Below are 18,184 nucleotides of genomic sequence, written 5' to 3' on the forward strand. Positions count from 1 at the left end.
TTCTTGTTCTCCTTCTTGTTCTCTGCCCAAGGGGCCCTGCCTCGGCCCCACACCCCTGCCACACTTCTGTGCTGCCCACTGATATCCTCCTCCAGACCCGGGTGATGCAGGGTGAGATGGGGAGCAGCGGCTGACCCTGCCAGTCACACCAGCAACTCCTCTCCAACCCTGCCTCCCACCACTGTGATCTGGTGGCTGATAACTGCCCTGGGCCTCACCCTCTTGGCAGCTCTGGTTTCAGGACCTGGGAGACAAGCAGGGCAAGCTGGAGCCCTCAATTGACCTCCCCTTTTCTTTTAAAGGAGAGCAAGTGGGGAGAGATGAGAGGAGAAAAGGGGCACCTCTCTCTCCATAGACCCACCTCTTCTGTAATACACGTGGGTTCTGGAGGAGGGGGTGCCTGGGCTCAGATCTCATTCCACCACTTTCATCTGTGTGTTCTTTTTTAAATAATATATTTTTATTGATTTCAGAGAGGAAGGGAGAGGGAGAGAGAGATAGAAACATCAATGATGAGAGAGAATCATTGATTGGCTGCCTCCTGCACACCACCCCCTCCCCCCCCAACCCCCCCACTAGGGATTGAGCACACAACCCCAGCATGTGCCCTGACCAGGAATTGAACCGTGACTTCCTGGTTTATAGGTCGATAATCAACCACTGAGCCATGCTGGCCGGGCATCTGTGTGTTCTTCAACAAATTACTTTATTTTTCCAAGTCTCTTTCCATCATTTGTAAGATGAGGATAATAATAAGAATGCCTTCCTTATAATTCTGGTTTTCAGATTGAATGAGACTGTTCGTGTAGACCTAGTGCAGTGCACAGCTCACTGAAAGCACTCAGAAGAGGCTAGCTTTTATTATGATGATAATTATTATTCTTTTGTCCTCAGACCCAATGGAATCTCAAAAGACCATTTCATTCATCTTTCTACCTCCTCCAGGCCACTAGTGTTCAAACTTGTCTGCCCATTAAAACCATCTGCCACCTTTCAAAAATCCCAAAGCTCAGACTATGCCCCAGACCAGTCTCTAGGGCAGTGATGGCGAACCTTTTGAGCTTGGCGTGTCAGCATTTTGAAAAACCCTAACTTAACTCTGGTGCCGTGTCACATATAGAAACTTTTTGATATTTGCAACCATAGTAAAACAAAGATATATATTTTTGATATTTATTTTATGTATTTAAATGCCATTTAACAAAGAAAAATCAACCAAAAAAATGAGTTCGCGTGTCACCTCTGACACGCGTGTCATAAGTTCGCCATCACTGGTCTAGAGTCTTCAGGGAGAGCTGCGGGAGGTGGACGGGGAAGGAACCTCACTTGTCTGACCTTTGGATGTGCTCTTTCATATTTGATCTCAGCTACTCATTCTAGTCACCACGTGAAGCTGGTATTATTATCCTTATGTTATAGGCCAGGCAACTCAGGCTCAGGGAGTTAAGCATCTGTCTAAGCCAATGGGTCAGGAAGGGGCAGAGTCAGGATTCAAACCAGGTTTCCAAAGCTGAACCAAGGATCTTTCATCACCCTCTGTTTTCTCTGCCTCTTCTCTCAACTCTGCCTGGCTCAGAATCTTTGACTTCAGGCAACTCTCTTACATGGGCCCATCCCAATCCCTAGCTCTACTTCCCTTCCCTTCCTCTCTCTTTACTGGTTTTCTCCTATTGTCTCCTGTACCTGGGAGTTTCCCTCTCCTACTAGAAGCTCCCTGAAGGGATTAGGGTCAGGACTAGGGCTGTGCAGACCTGAGGTGCCAGGACTGGGTAGCAACTGTCTTGACTTTCCTGGTTTAAGTATTGAAAATTCAGGCAAAGTGAGACAGTTGGTCATCCTACCAGGATCTGAAAGTAGCTGTATTCATGATTGTTTAGTGTTCTGTGCTTTTTCACATGGTTTATAGCATTGACTCCTTGAGAAATAGATGCTCTAATTTCTTTAACTATCTGAGGCTCTGGAGTAGGCGACTTGCCCAAGATCACATGTGGGTAGAAGTAGGGCTGGGAGTTGAAACCAGCTCTTGTGACAGTAAATTTCAGGTTCACTCTCCTGGAGATGGTCCACTAAACAGTTAATGAGCAGACAGGAAGGCGTGGAGGCTCGAGGCTGCCCACAGAGCCCCTCCCAGCCCTGGGATGCCTTCTCCTCACCGCTGCTCCCCCACACCTCTCTTGTTCTCTCTCCTCACCCATCTTTTCCCACCTCTATAGTTGTTGGCAGCTGTGATTTCAGCCCCAACTTTTGCAAAAATATTTACTTATTGCTCAATTATAAAGGCAAAGGACATTTAAAATATTAGGAAAAAATCCCTCTATAATCTTTAATAAATCAATTTACTTTCTATTCTACTTTTAAAGCCTGGCTTATCTGCATTATTAATTTTTATGAGTTCATTGTATACTTAGCTTTATTTAACATTGTATCACAAGCATTTCCAATGCTGCTATATGGTTTCCATGGTGATGATTTTATTTTATTTATGTATTTATTTTTCAATATACTTTATTTTTTCTTTTTCAGTGAATTTATTTGGGTGACATTGATTAACAAAAATTATATAGGTTTCAGGTGTACAATTTATATTGTGTGTTCACCATCCCAAGTTCCAGGATGATAATTTAAAATAATTGTATCCAAGTGAGCAAGCGATCATTTTTCTGAGTGTGGACATTTAGGCCTTCCCCCCTAGATTATTTGTTATTTATCATCATCATGATTAAGTTTCTGATGATAGTTACCATCTGTTTGAGTCCAAAGCACAAGCACACATTTTCACTGGCTGAAACGGATGATTCTTGAATGAACTTCACCCTCTGCTTGCTGTCTGGGTTAGTGCTTCCAAGAACATGGGACACACACCAGCACTGGTCCAGGGAACTTTGTTACTGGTTTGAGAGGAGATAAATACAGAATTTGAGAATAAGTATTTAGGAATTTAATATTTTTTCCTTTTTACAGCAGAATAACTTTATGTCTGTTGAATCTAAAATAAAAAATTGGGGCTTGTATTTTGTATACTTAAAAAATCTCCTTTTAAAGATAGTTTGTTTTTATTCTGCTTTACAAAAGCATTGGGAATGAAAAGAAAAAGAGATTTAGGGATAGTTTGTCTTTTGGTCTAGAAGACACTATTAGATCCTGGTAGATGTTTAGTAAATCTACAATCACAGGCGTTTAGTGCTACAGGATCTCATCTATTTGTATTTGAGGAGCCTGAGGTATAGAGAGAAGCAGTAATGCATCCAGCACAATGTGGGCAGTCCTGGACAGGGTCCCCTGGCTTTCACTTGCACTCAGTGACCACAATGCCATGTTTCCATATGATTAAAATGTGAGGTGTGCATGGTGATGATAACAATGGGGAGCAAAAGCAGGGGGTAGGGACAAAAATTTTGTCCCATCATAACTCCACCCTTGTCCTAGCTGTGGTCCCTAGGCATCTAGACAAGCCCTAGCTTTGCCTCAGATCTCCCTGGCACCCCTCCCCCACAAACAAACATCTCAATGGTGGAGTTTCTTAGGAAGACATGAACTAATAATTTGGGGGAAACTTGTAGAGGAGTTGCCAGCAACTTGATTGTGAGAGATTACTGTAGTCCGATCTCAAATGGCAAGAGATGAATGATAAATGATCAAGTTGGGGAAGTTTGTCTACAGTGAAATTTCTGCAACTCATAGGTATGAGGTTTGAAACAGATGGTGCTGGCAGGCAAACTGAACATAAATATTCTCCTCCCAGGATTTGAAAAGTGCCCCACCCAGTCCATGCCTGTGTGTATATATAGAGAGTGAGCCAGATCTCTTGCAAAGGAGTTACACTCCTTTCCACCCTGGTCTCTGCCTCCTTCCAGCTGGGCCTTTGCTCTTGCCTGCTTACCTGGATGCTCCAGCAACCATGAGCCGCCAGTTTAGCTCTCAGTCGGCATTTAGCTCAAGGAGCAAGCGGGTTTACAGCCTTGGCTCTTCTGCAGGCTCTGGTGGTGGCAGGTTGGCTGTGGGCTCTGTGTGTCAGGCCCGAGGGAGGTGTGGCGGTGGTGGTGGGCATGGAAGCCATGCAAGAGGGTTTGGTTCTCAGAGCCTCTACAATCTGGGTGGCAGTAAAAGCATCTCGGTTAACCTAGTGGAGAGAAGCTCCAGTGGTTTCCGCCAGGGTGGGGGAGTGGGCGGGGGATTTGGAGGGGCCAGGAGCTTTGGCGGTGGTGGCTCCGGAGGTGGCGCTTTTGGTGGTTTTGGGGGTCGTGGTTCTGGAGGTGGTGGCTTTGGAGGTGGTGCCTTTGGGGGTGGTGGCTTTGGAGGTGGTGGCTATGGAGGTGGTTTTGGGGGTAGCAATTTTGGGCTTGGGGGCTTTGGTGCCTCTTGTCCCCTGGGGGGCATCCAACCGGTGAGCATTAACCAGAGCCTGCTACAGCCTCTTGACCTGGAGGTGGACCCTGAAATTCATAGGGTCAAGACCCAGGAGCGGGAGCAGATCAAGGTTCTCAACAACAAGTTTGCCTCCTTCATTGACAAGGTGAGTGCCTCAGGGGCAGGCAGAGCCTCTGGGCCCCGACCATATGACTAAGAGGGCCTTGTGTCCTGCTGTCCCTCACCACATTGTGCTGTCTTGGTTTGGTGGTGACAACCACTTCCAGATGTGTATGTCTTGGGACCTTAAGAAAGCAGTTACCTCATTTAGGCCTCAGTTTGACTTAATGAGGGAATTTGTCTCTATCTTTCTTTTTGGCAGAAAAGCAGATAAGAGGTGTGAAAATTCCTAATAGACAAAATACATGGTATAGTTATCGCATTCTCATTCATGATTATTCACTTTCCATCCATCCATCCATCTATTCATCCATCCTTCCACTCATCCATCCCATAAACATTTACAAAGCATCTATTATATCCCAGACAATGTGCCACAGGGTGACTACTTGTCCTCAAGGAGCCATGACAGAGCCTAGGTGAATGCCTTGGCAGGTATCACTGGGGGCTAAAGTCAACAGGATACTAAATAGAATTCTGTCTGAGTTCCTCATTTTAGGTCATCAAGGGCCAATAATGAGCCAGATGAAGCTTTTGAAGACCTCCCCCTCCCCAGTTTCCTGATTAAACCCATGGTGAACACCTTGCTCCAGCATTTCCGTTTGTCTAGAGGTGGAGGCACGTTGGCTACTGTAGGATCCCCAGAAGGTTTTTTGCCCTTGTGGATGTAGTGGAAAGCACCTTGGAGTACAAAAGATTCTGGATTCTCAGGGTCTTTCCTTCAGTTCCCACAGGAATTCTGTGTTGAGGCCAGAGCTTGACCTGTGATCTGACAGCAGAGGTGCCATGGCCAAAGTCCAGCTTTGGGTTGCGTACCTGGCCTCTAATATCTGGGTAAATTCTGGGGGTGGGACAGAGTGTGTGAGCCAGGCGAGGTGGGGTAAGAGTGTTGAGGCCTAGAGATAGCCTCAACAGAGTGCTATCAAAGTGCTTCTGGCTACTTCTGATCACCTTGGATGGGAAATTTGGTTGAATATCATCACACCTCAGGCATAGGCAGGGACTGGAGGGCTTGACTGGAGCAAGGAGGTGACAAGTGAAGGAGACACTACTGGGAGGTCAAGGCTAGACCAAGGGAGGGGCAGGAACAAGAGCAGGTTGGGGAAGAGGGTCAGTGAAATGACCACGGGCTGCTGGCAGCTGATCTCCTGAGACTCATTTAATTGTGGTTCCTGCCACTAATAGGACATCTGTTCAGTTTTGCAGTGTGGGGCTGTGCCCACAGGCCAAGATTCAGGAAAGTATGGCTTCTTGTCCTTCCCTAAGGGCATGGCCTATGATGACCATGAAGAGAGAGTTCTCATCCAGGAAGGCTCTGACCTTGCAGGAAGGGAAAAGGCTTCTACTACAGTGACTTCTGACACTAGTTTCCTGCTTTCACCCTTAACCCTTTCCAGCCTATTCTTTTTTAAAAAAATACATTTTTATTGATTTCAGAGAGGAAGGGAGAGGGAGAAAGAGATAGAAACATGAATGATGAGAGAGAATCATTGATTGGCTGCCTCCTGCACCCTGCCCACTGGAGATTGAGCCCTCAACTCAGGCATGTGCCCTGACAGAGAATTAAATGGTGACCTCCTGGTTCATGGGTTAACACTCAACCACTGAGCCATGCCAGCCGGGCGATCCAGTCTATTCTTAGCACCACAGGAGACCTATTCTTAAAAATATCACATCACTCCTCCACTTAAACCCTCTATTGGCTTCTTGCCTCATTTAGAATAAAAGCCAAGATCATATAAGATCCTGTATAATCTGGCCCTCCAACCCACAGCTGCTGCTAACCTCTGGCTTGCATTTGTGAGAATTAGGCAACTTTGCCACCACCAAATGGAATAGCTCTCAAGCTGCAAAGTTTAGTAACAGAGCGAGGCCTGGAATTTAGCTCCCCAGGGTACAAACTCACTGTCTGCAGTGGCCCTGCACCCCTTCCCTGCCTCTTCTCCAGCTTTCCTCTTGCTTACCAGCACACTATTGCTTCTTGCAGTCTCCAGTGCCCCAAGCATGGTCCTACCTTAGGGCCTTACCCCTTGCCATTTTCTCTGCTTGCAACTCTTTCCACAAAAGAGTGGGCTGGCCTCTCCCCTCACCTCCTTCAGGTTTTAGCTCAGATGCCACTGTCTCAGTGAGGCCTTCCCCGATCTCCATATTTAAAGTAGCACCCTCATTCCAGCATCCCTATCCACCATCTCTGTAGTCCTTTGACACACTGTATATTTTGCACTTAGTTACACTTGTCTCTCTGAATAGAATATAAACTCCCCCCTATCCACCATCTCTGTAGTCCTTGTAGTCATTTGACACACTGTATATTTTGCATTTAGTTACACTTGTCTCTCTGAATAGAATATAAACTCCTGGAAAACAGGGGTTTTGTCTGTTTTGTTTATTATTGAATCTCCAGAATCCAGAATAGTGCCTGGTACATAGTAATTGCTCAATAAATCTGTGCTGAATGAAAAATTGAATCAGCCCTTCATGTGTCAGTCTTGACTATAAGAGAGTAGGAACAGAGACAAAGGTATTTTTTTGTGTGTGTGTGTTTTTTTTAGAACCAATGACTGAAAGGGGTCTCTTTGTTCAGCTGACCTTGAATCCTCTATGCCAGGCAGTTTCAAAGCCCTTAGCATTTCATTAGCAGGTGATACTTATAAACCGTCTTCTCTGTTGGGCACTGTGTGTCCATGGTCTCAGCACCTGTGTCCACTGGCGAACAAAGCAAACCTGGGCCTGCCTTCCTGGGACTCACACCTAGCAGAGTGCTAACACAACCCCAAAAGACTGCAAATCATGATAGATGTCATGGGGGAGAAACAGGCTGATGAGGGGGAAAGCAGAGAGGAGAGAGAGACCACTTTAGTTGGGATCTAAAGGGTGGATAGGAGTCAGCCAGGCAAAGAGTTGGGGAGATCTGGGCTGCTGAGGCGCCAGGAGGTCTCTGTGGCTGGGGTGCCATGAACAGGAGGGAGAGGGGCATGAGAGGTTGAGTGGGATGTGTTTTTTCCAGAAAGAAGTTTAGCTCAGCATGATGCTAAATTTTATCTGTGTTAGCTGAGCTTTCTGTCAGTATTGCTGATGGGGGACACAGCCAGGAGTGTTTTGGGGAGCCTGGGGAAAATTCACAATGGCTTTCACTGATTTTTCTAGTTAAATTCCATTAAAATTGCCTGGCACTCCCTGAAGTCAGCCTCTGCCTTTGCAGTTGTGTGGCCTAACGAGAACCATAGTTTCTTTGACCCAGGGAGACTCAGGCTAATCCCAAAGCACTCAGAGTTGTCTGACTGCACCCTCATTGGTTGATGTGGAGATTTTCTGTGGGACCACAGGATTCTTTCTTTTGGTCCCCACAATACAACATGGGGCTATGAACAAGTGTTCAGTAGATTTCTCCACCCCCTGGGAGTGCCGCCCGAGTGAAAATAGGCCAGGTGGCAGAAATTTCTCACGTGTTTTGAGCTGTGCTGACAAACCTGTGAGAGCTAGTTTGCCTTATCTCTTGCTTTCATAAGTCAAAAATAAATGAGCCACGAGAAACAGTGTTCTCTGTGTACATTTTCCGGCCTAGAGTCAGAACCCAAAGGGAGTTAACAAGGGCTGGACCCTCCGAAGGGCAGTCTCCGGGTGGGGAATGCTGGGCACCCTGCTTAGTGCAATATTGTGGGGTGGGGGTGTCTTCAGGGTTCTGACAGCACAAGCAATGGGATCCAGGAGAGAGTCTCTAATGGGCAGTCTCCGAGTGGGGAATGCTGGGCACCCTCCTTAGTGCAATATTGTGGTGGTGGGGGGGATGTCTTCGGGGTTCTGACAGCACAAGCAATGGGATCCAGGAGAGAGAGTGTGTGTGCTCCTGATCAAAGCATAGCGGCATCCATGGTCTTCACCTAAGATACGGGAGGGGAGGCTCCATCTGTGGGCAGCAGAAAGAGGTAAGGTGAGGGTTGATTATTATCATGCAAAGGATGGCCCATGTACTTGGTCTGTACAGCCAGCCAGCTCTCTGGACCCTATACCTGACCTTAGTGTCCACAGTTTTGGGAAGAGGTGCTGAGAGTATTGGACAATGTCCACTTTTGATTCTCTGTGTGAATGAAGGAAATAGCAATCTGGGTGGTTTCCAAACACTAGACAGCCTCCAAGTCCTGACTTTGGGGCTCTGGAATGCATCTCACAACATGAAAAAAAAAGAGAACATTTACTTTTACATTCTGTCTGGGTTATGAAAGCATTTCAATGAGGTGACCTTCCTGAAAACCATACCGGCAGATAGCGGAGGTGGTGGGGACACCTAGGCATGTTGGCTCAGGAATCAGGTAATATTCTAAACCAAATTTTTCCTTCCCTCTTCTTATTTCCCTTTCTCTCAGTCACTTAAAGCGTTAACCACAATGATTAATGTGCCTGGGATGTACCATTGTTTCAGGTGCCAGATCACTATTTCCTCATGTTGGTACAGATCAACTGAGTGGGGCAGTGACTGCTGTAAATGGAGGTAGTTAAAGGAAATAAGGGCTCAGTTGGAGGGATTTACCTTCAACACCAGAGTTAGCTTAGAGTTCATTTTAGGCTCATTGATTTTACAGCCATGGGCCAACCATCAGCAACCACACTGTGCTCATGTGTCCTGGTCCCAAAGAAAGGGAAGCTCTCTATCCCTGGAGGGGCCATCCTGATTCTCCGAGTTCTGGGTATGCTGTGAGACTGCCCAGCCTCCTCTCCATGGGGGTGTTTCTCACACCCACGACCTGGGGTGAACTCGGAGCTCTCTTGTTTTAGGTGCGATTCCTGGAGCAGCAGAATCAGGTGCTACAAACAAAATGGGAGCTGCTGCAGCAGTTAAACACATCGACTCAGCCCTTCAGCCTGGAGCCTGCCTTGGAGAACTACATCAGCGAGCTGCGGAGGCAGGTGGACTTCCTCAATGCAGAGCAGATGCGCCAGAACTCGGAGGTCATGAACATGCAGGATGTGGTGGAGACCTACAAGAACAAGTGAGGCGCTAGGCGGGCGGAACGCTCAGGGGGAAGCACGGCAGGGAACTGATTCATGGGGCAACACATTCTGCTTCAGTGTTACTGTGGAAGGGGTGGGAGCAGGGCCACTCTGCACAGCCACACAGGCTCTGCATTGCACAGCTGCTGGGCACTGTTTGCATATGGTAACCCTGACACTGCCAGTCAGCCCTCAATTGTATTGCGTGGGAACGGGGAAGACTAGCTCATGGATGTTGGAGCCCGATAAGCTTAGTTCTGGTGTGGGATTTGCCACTTTCTGGTTGCCTGCAAGCTCATCTATCCATACCTATAGTTTTCACATTAGTAAAGTGGGGATAGTAAGTACCCTGCTTGTTAGATTGTTGTGAGGGGTAGATCGTGGCTCTCAAACTTTAGTGTGCATCAGCTTGTTAAAATCAGATCCATCAGGTAGGTCTGGAATGGGGCTGAAGTGTTTGATTCCTAATATTTCCAAGGGATGATGATGCTGGGAGACTGGAGGCCACACTTTAAGATCCACTAGTTTGGTTGAAGTTATTCTTTTTTTTAAAAATATTTTTTATTGATTTTTTACAGAGAGGAAGGGAGAGAGATAGAGAGTTAGAAACATCGATCAGCTGCTTCCTGCACACCCCCCACTGGGGATGTCCTCGCAACCAAGGTACATGCCCTTGACCGGAATCGAACCTGGGACCTTTCAGTCCGCAGGCCGACGCTCTATCCACTGAGCCAAACCAGTTTCGGCGGTTGAAGTTATTCTTAACAAGTTCGTAGGATGTCCTTGCACCTACTGAACATGCAGTTAGCATTAGTTATTATTAATAATAATGGTAGGGGTGACAGGACTTGTCTAATTCTACATCAGCTGCTCCTGCACCCTGCAGATAACTGAGAGGCCTTACCCTCCCATGCTGTGGTGCAGGGTGCTGCTCTTAGCATCACCTTGACATGCTTACTGCATGGGGCCAATAGAGCATCAAGTGTGTGTGTGAATTGAAAAGGGAGAAATGATCCCATTCCCACTGAAGGGGGTCAGGGGTGGGGGTGGGAGTCGGAATCATAGGTGAAATCTTTTTCTCTTTAAAAATTTAGTAAAATTGGTTACTTTAAGTTCTCAATTAAAAAATGATTGAGATTGACAAGCTTACAAATAAAATGTGGACACGCTGGGAGTGTTCTCTGTGGCTCTGGGTTTTCCACCTTAGGTCATTATTTCCTTTGTTAACCTGGAGAACCAGGAGCCGGCTCCAGCTGCTTGCCAGTGAGAGTTTGCAGGCCCTGGAGGGGAAAGTCAGAGTCCAGGACAGTACAAATTTAAGGAATTCCAAACCTCTCCCTGCAAGGAGAACCCTCAAGGAGCCGTCAGCCCCTGTAGCCTGTGTGTTTTTTACCTTCCCCCCACAGATATGAAGAGGAAATCAACAGGAGGACCAACAATGAGAATGACTTTGTCATCCTAAAGAAGGTGAGGGATGGGAGTGCCCAGAGGGGGACTGAGGGCCCAGGAGCCTGAGCAGGGTGAAGAATTCCTGTGGATGCTGTATGACCGAGGGATGGACAGGGTGACGTTGGGGTTCAGCTTGTTGCCCAAATGCTGGGGCCCTTACACTGAAGGGCCAAGTCTGAAAGTGATGCTAATATGGATCTTTAGAAATCCTTGGGTTTTTAACCTCTCCAGAGTCCAGAAAGTGAAATTAAATTAACTGACAGCTTTGAGTGTTAGTTATGTATGGCCCTGGCACCTGTGGAGGGACCTAGGGTGTTGTGTGTGACTGAGTAAGATGAAGAGCTTGGTGTCACACTTCCTTCTGGACAGGAAAGCCAGAGTTTGCAGGTCCCTTATTTGAGTGGGGTGAGGACATTTGTAGGCAAGGAAATATACCCAGAGAAACTCTGCCACTTGCCCAGGCCACCCAACCAGGTGGTGGCAGGCAACATCTGGGCAAAAAGTCAGACTGTCTTTGCTTGCTGTTCAGGACGTGGATGCTGCTTATGTAAACAAAGTAGACCTACAGTCCAAGGTGGACCTTCTGGTTGCGGAGGCCAATTTCCTGAAACATATATTCGAGATGGTGAGTTCATAAGAAACCTTTGTCTTTTCTCACATCTTACAAGACGTATGGGCTGTAAAGTGGGGAGGCCTGAAACCAAACGTTGTCCACTAGGGAACAGTTACCTCAACTCCTTAAACCTAGTGCTCAGGATTCCTGGGTGGGCGCCCTGGAGATGGGAGGCAGGGAGAGTCCCGAGGAAGGAGAAGGTGAAGTTGGCACTACTTCTGTCTGGGAAATAAGGTTAACACCTGGGACGGTCAGGGGCAAAATCCACCATAATCTTTATCAGTCCTGGAAGTCAATGGGGCTGTTAAGGAACTCCATAGGAGAGGACATGTGGATCTTAAAGGGAATGAAGATGAAGACAGCAGTGGTGAGGGATAATATGCTCTCACCACCCTTGGTCCCACGGTCGCCCATGTCTAACTTGGGGGCACTGCTCTGGGCCCGATGCTGGCATATTTCCGTTATACAAATGAGACAACTGAGGCACTGAGAGAGTAAATCACCTGCTCGGTTACCCAGCTAGTCATGGTAGAGTCCAGACTCAAAAGTTAGTGTGAGTGGCTGCACAAGTGGAGTTCTTTCTACTGCCTCTGAGAGTCCCAGTGCTTTCATGGAGCAAGTCTGCCTGTCAGAGGGCCCAGCTCAAGGTGGTGGCCAAGCCAGAGTAAGGCAAAGATACAGGGCACAGGAGTGGCATGATGGGCAGGTGGGAACTGCAAGCCTCTGAGTTCAGGCTCTTTCTTCTCCCTGGTCTGGGTGCCTTTACCTTTAGTAAGGTACTTTTCAGTGCACAACAATTTAAAGAACTTCCTCCCAAATGTCCCATCTGGCCCAGGCTTCTGGCTTTCCCAGAAAGCCTTGAGGGGGCAGAAAAGGGAAAATGAGCCCCCAGGCAGACAACAGAAGGAGTCAGCCTGTGGTCCATGCCTTCAGGAGCTGTCCCAGATGCAGACCTACATCAGTGAAACCAATGTCATTGTGTCCATGGACAATAACCGCTCCCTGGATCTGGACAGCATCATCGAAGCCGTGCAGATCCAGTACGAGATGATCGCACAGAAGAGCAAGGAGGAGGCTGAGGCACTGTACCAGACCAAGGTGAGTCCTGCTGCCCCACTACTGGGCTCGGGACTAAAAACTAAACATACCTCCCGGAACCTGTATTGTCTTTCTCTTATTTCTAACATCAAACATGTTTGTTATAGAAAACTTAAAAATTACAGATAAAGATTACTCATCTCCCTCTATCACTATTAATATGTCAGTATATTTTCTACCAGTTCTTCGTAGCTAATATTTATTGAAAACTCATGTGTGCTAGACACTGCACTATGTACTTTGTATATGTTATTTCATTTACTCCTTACAACAACCCCATGAAGTGTGGGTTTTATTATCCCTATTTTACATATAATAGAATAGGAGATTTACCTAATTTCTCTAAAGTCTTGTGGCTGATAAGTGGCAGAGGGAGGACTTAATTAAACTCAGATATGCTTTATAGCAGCCCATGCTCTCAATCATTATAATATTTTATTTTTTCATAATGAGGTCTTTTAAAATATAGTTTTGTGCTTTTCTCTCTTATCACTTTGCATGCCTTTCGGTGATATTACATATTCTACATCATCTTTAATAACAGTGTGGTATCCATGTTAAGAATAGACCTTCCCTTTCAGATAAACATCTCTGTATTGAAGTCTTTGGGCACATCTTTGGTTACTTCTTTAACATAAATATTACCTGGGCCTTTCTGGAGGGTGAAGACTCTGTAGGTAAGGGTCAAAGGCTAGTCACTAAATTCTAAACAACTGGCACTTGAGATCCGCTTTGTGGATGGATTACCTGTGGCCAACTCCAATCTCACTGATCTCTGTCCCACTGTCCTGCAGGCAGATGTTCTGACTGGCATGAGTTTCAGCAACAGACTGGGGAGATAGATAGCCAACAGTGAAAACATCAGAATGTAGAGATTCTGGGAGAATGTAGAGATTGTTGACAGCCAAGCTGTCAACCCTCCTCATTGCTTCCTTCAGAGTCATGGCCTGTGGGTAGAGTTACTATTGTTGGGACCATGTAGACATGGAAAAGGAGATAGGGAGGAAAATGCAAACAAACATGGAGCATGCTGAGGGCCCCTGAGGAAATGAGGGCCTGGCTGCTAGGGAAATCATTCTGGAAAAGGGTAGGAAGAAATATGGGAGGGTAGAAAAAGTGACGTGGGTTCCAGTGTGGGTAAGGACCAGTGCAAAGGCTTAGATGTGGGGAAAAGGAGGTAAAAAGGGTATCAGGAACTATCATTGCCTGTCTGGGATGTAGGGCTGGCCCAGACACTGGTGGGAATGAGGGAGGCTTGGTGTGTGTGTGTGTGTGTGTGTGTGTGTGTGTGTGTGTGTATGTGTGAGAGAGATCTGGGAACTTTCCCAGGGAAGAGCATATTTAGGTAGGGGCTGGGAAAGCAGATCCACTCTCCCCTGGAGGGACTCATGGTAAGCAGCAGGCTGAGTGTGATGCCGCCTTTGACCCTCAGTACCAGGAGCTCCAGATGACAGCGGGAAGACATGGAGACGATCTGAAGAACAGCAGGATGGAGATTGCAGACCTTAACCGCACCATCCAGCGGTTGCAAGCTGAGATCAGCAGCCTCAAGAAGCAGGTGAGATGGGAGTTCAGGGTCGGCTGACCAGACACGCCACTTCCCATGATGCCCTGCTGATGAGGCTTCTGAAATTCAACCTTTGCTTGCTTCATCTCTGTGACCATCTCCCGAGCAGAATGATCAGATGCGCTCGCTCATTTCGGATGCAGAGGAGAAAGGAGATCAGGCCCTCCAGGACGCAGCGCAGAAGCTGCAGGGCATGGAGGAGGCCCTGCAGCAGTCCAGGGAGCATATGGCCCGGCTGCTACGTGACTACCAGGCACTGCTAGGAGCCAAGCTGTCCCTGGATGTGGAGATAGCCACCTACCGCAGGCTGCTGGAGTGCGAGGAGAGCAGGTGGGCCATCTTTTGGGGCCAAAGCATAGGTTGCACTGCTGGAGTAGTGGGACTGACATCCATTTATGATAAAATCATACTCGATTGGGAAAAAACTGAAAGCTTTTCCTCTAAGATCAGGAGCAAGATAAGGGTGCCCATTCTTACCACTGTTATTAAATATAGTACTGGAAGTCCTAGCCAGAGCAATTTCCAGCTTTTCTGGAAAGGTTGGTAGCCTGGGGTGAACAGAAACATTCAAGGCAGAAACAGGGGATGTGTGATTTGGCCGGTCATTGTCATTCTCCTGCCTCTAAGCAGAATGTTTCTGTATCCCAAGCCAAGTCACGGCAGCCAGGTGGTGACCCCGCAATGCTAAAAGCCTTCAAGAAAATGTTTAAAATCCTCCTGGCCCAATTGGCCCCCTGACCTCACTGCCCATGCGCACACCTTTCCTATAACAAGGCTTGGGACAGCTCTCTCTTCCCATGGGCCCTCTCTGCTCCTGTTGTCTCCAGGCTGCTGCATGCCTTCCTTTGGGCTTTGCAGGTCCAGCTAATGTGTGCTTTGTTTTTATAGGATGTCAGGAGAGCTGCAGAGCCACGTGAGCATCTGTAAGTAGCAGAGCCCCGGGCCTGGGCTGGTTGTTGCTAAGGGGAGGAGCGCTCAGCATGTTGCCCAGCAGGGAACTGGCAGTGGGCATTTTAGTTTCCAGTCCCACACAAATGAGCTAACAACTGCAAAGCCTGGAGAAATTCTTTGAAATAAATTATGATTTCAGCTCTTCTTTAATTTTTATGATCCCTAATCATCAGCACAGCTTAGAACTCTTCAGAGTATATCAATAGTGAGAAGGTACCCTCACCTCCCTTTATAGCATGAAGAATACTTTGAAAACAAGAATACTTTTATCCAGTGTATCTTTCTGCAAGTCAGATGCTGCCAGTGACGAAGGATGTGGGAGGCTGCCCTGGGGTGGCTGCAGGTGGGGACTCCCTGCCCAGTCCTTCTGACCCCTGTCTGGGCTGCCCTCTCCCCACAGCTGTGCAGAGCAGCCAGGTGTCTCTCAGCGGCGCAGGAGGCGGCGGTGGTCGAGGCTCTGGAGGTTACAGCAGCGGTGGAGGCGGCGGTGGCAGCAGCAGCTGGGGCTACAGCTCCCGTGGGGGTGCTGGAGGGGGCTACGGAGGGGGCTCCCAAGGGGGCAGTGGAGGTGGTTATGGGGCCAGCGGTGGAGGAAACTACGGAGGGAGCAGCAAAAGCGGCAGAAAGTTTGGGGGCAGAAGTGGCGGCTCCTCCAAACTGCAGATCATCCAAACTTCTACCAACACCTCCCACAAGCACATTGTGGAGTAGGGACGAAGGTTCGTTTCTGTGACCCTTAGCTCCTGTCCCCTCCTCACGCCCTTCTGATCCCCTCTTACTTACCTTTTCCTGATGGGTCTCAGCAGTTTTGCCAATAAAATCATCTCTAGATGGGGAAGTAGGTGGGTAACTCCAACAGCCGATCTTTCGGACACTAGCTGGCAGTCAGAACACAGACAGTGAAATTCTCAACTCAGACTCCACCTAGAGGGCCCTGTTCCTGTCCCCAGATGCCCAGGGCCTAGGTTAGCCATGGAGTAAAGAGCATGGACAAGGCTGACAGTGGAGAGTCCACCTCAGGCACACCAGGTTCCTCAGTCCCAGGTTCCCTTTCCTGCACCTGGGCTGCTCTGGGGGCAAGAATCCACCCCTCAGGGACCCACAAAATGAGGCCTTTGAATGAGTGGCTGAGGACAAGGCAAAGCTTGGTAGGGGCTCCTCTGTGCCAGGGACCAATTCCTACTTCTTGGTCTGTAGCCTCACACTACCGTATTGATGGAGAATGTGGATTGGCTGCCCGCATCAGACACCCATGCCATGTCTGGGTCTGATTCTGAATCTCTGTCTTAAGAAGCACTGTCCCCTGGACCAACAGTCCCAGGTGAGAGTATATCAGAGGGCCTGAGTTTTTGTCCACAGGGAGGACTGTAGTGAGCAATGAATGGAGGAGTTGATGGACAAGCAATCAAGTTCTGTTCTGTCCTGTCCCTCCTGACAGCTCCATTCTTTGGAAGCCTGGCCCTTTCTGAAATCTGGTCTATAGCAGCCCTCCTGAGAATTGTCCAATAGGTTGGGCACATGCAGCCCAGTTCTGCTATGTCCAGGTGCCCAGGCCTTGAGCAGTTTGAGGATACGACTTGAGTCTTGGGAAGTTCAGTCTGAATCAGGCTGCGAGCTGCCCTTTATTTGCAAGGTAGCTTAATGCTCTTTCCCAGATGGCCAAGTTCTTTCTGCCTCCTGTTCTCTGTGACTGAGCACTGTGTGAGAATTGACTCTTCATCTTGGTCCTTAACATAAGATGCTTGAGATGTGGTGAAGGGGACGAAAAAGGGAAAGTATTGACCAACTAAGGGGCCTTGAGAGAGGGAAAATGGCTTTACTTCTAAGATCTGAAGTCACCTTCACTTGCTCGCTAAGTCCTAACACAATGTCCAAGCTCATGATTCTCTTGGAGCATCTGATGTGCTCAGTGTGGATCACTTGGGGAGTGCTGTGACATCATCATTTTCTGGTTGAAGGTTGTACCTTGAAGGGTTTGACATTACTGGTGTTTCTACAATAAACTTTTCTGTGATCTCAAACTACTCTTTGGTCAAGAGATGAATTATTTCTTCTTTAATTTCTGCAGGCCTCTGAAATTATTCATATTTGGGAAGTAAAGTTTATTATTTTTATTATTTATTACTGCACGAGTAATACATCATCTTGCAAAACCTTACAGACATAAATCTTTTTAATCCTTAAAGTGATCATTCAAAAGTCAGCTACACATTTGTTCAATAGGCATTTATTTAGCTCTTACTGTGTGGCAGCCGGTGGCCTAGGCACTGAGAATGCAATGTTGAATGAACACATTTCTGAATCTGAAGGCTGCTTACAACCAGAGGAGGGGAAGGTTCAGAGGGAGGAGAAATCAGAGTATGTGTCCAGCACATATTCTGCTTAACAGCAGGAACAGTGGGACCTGCAGCAGGTGTCAATGCTGTGGAAGGGAAGTCCCAACAGGTTCCTGGAGGGCTGGAAAGTGGAATAGGGCTGGGAAACAGAGACAGGGAGGGTGTGGGCAGGAGGTCAGGGAAGGGCCCTCCAGATAGTCTGCTCAGAGACTCAAAGATCAGAGAAGGTGAATGTGTGTGAGTCAGAGGAGGCAGCCTCACAGGAGAAACTGAGCTGGGGAGACAAGAGGCTGAGCACCTTTCATTGATGCTCCTAAGGGAAGCATAGATGCAGAAATTCAAGAATGGAGCAAGTTAAGCTGTCACCTCATCCTACGTGATATTTCTGAGTCCATATAAAGAAGTCACATAAAAGATGTGACTTACTTTCTCATTCCCCGAAGGATTACAGATGGAACTTGGATATGAGATTCACTCAAATATGACTGCAACTCATATTGATAAGACATTGTGTTCTCAGACACACCTCTACATTCTCTCAGAAAAGTTTCTCCACATCTCATCTGTCTTGGTGGCAGGCCTGTGGGGGGAGAGGTTGGGAGAGGGAAAGGTGGGAAGGTGGCTGCCTAAAAGGAAGGAGAGGTCGCAGACCCA

The 18,184-nt window shown here is 47.6% G+C and overlaps 1 protein-coding gene across 1 annotated transcript; it reads left to right on the forward strand.

Annotated features, from left to right (window-relative positions):
• The first annotated feature begins 3,821 nt into the window (after positions 1-3,821).
• Positions 3,822-17,218, forward strand: KRT77 (keratin 77, type II). Its single transcript, XM_014542096.1, has 9 exons — positions 3,822-4,513; positions 9,301-9,515; positions 10,923-10,983; positions 11,495-11,590; positions 12,512-12,676; positions 14,109-14,234; positions 14,353-14,573; positions 15,132-15,166; positions 15,595-17,218. Exons 1-9 carry the CDS (start codon positions 3,899-3,901, stop codon positions 15,903-15,905), a joined length of 1,845 nt encoding a protein of 614 aa, XP_014397582.1. The 5' UTR covers positions 3,822-3,898; the 3' UTR covers positions 15,906-17,218.
• The last annotated feature ends 966 nt before the right edge of the window (positions 17,219-18,184 follow it).

Source organism: Myotis brandtii, unplaced genomic scaffold (genome assembly GCF_000412655.1).
Source record: "Myotis brandtii unplaced genomic scaffold, ASM41265v1 scaffold29, whole genome shotgun sequence".
Lineage (NCBI taxonomy): Eukaryota > Metazoa > Chordata > Mammalia > Chiroptera > Vespertilionidae > Myotis > Myotis brandtii.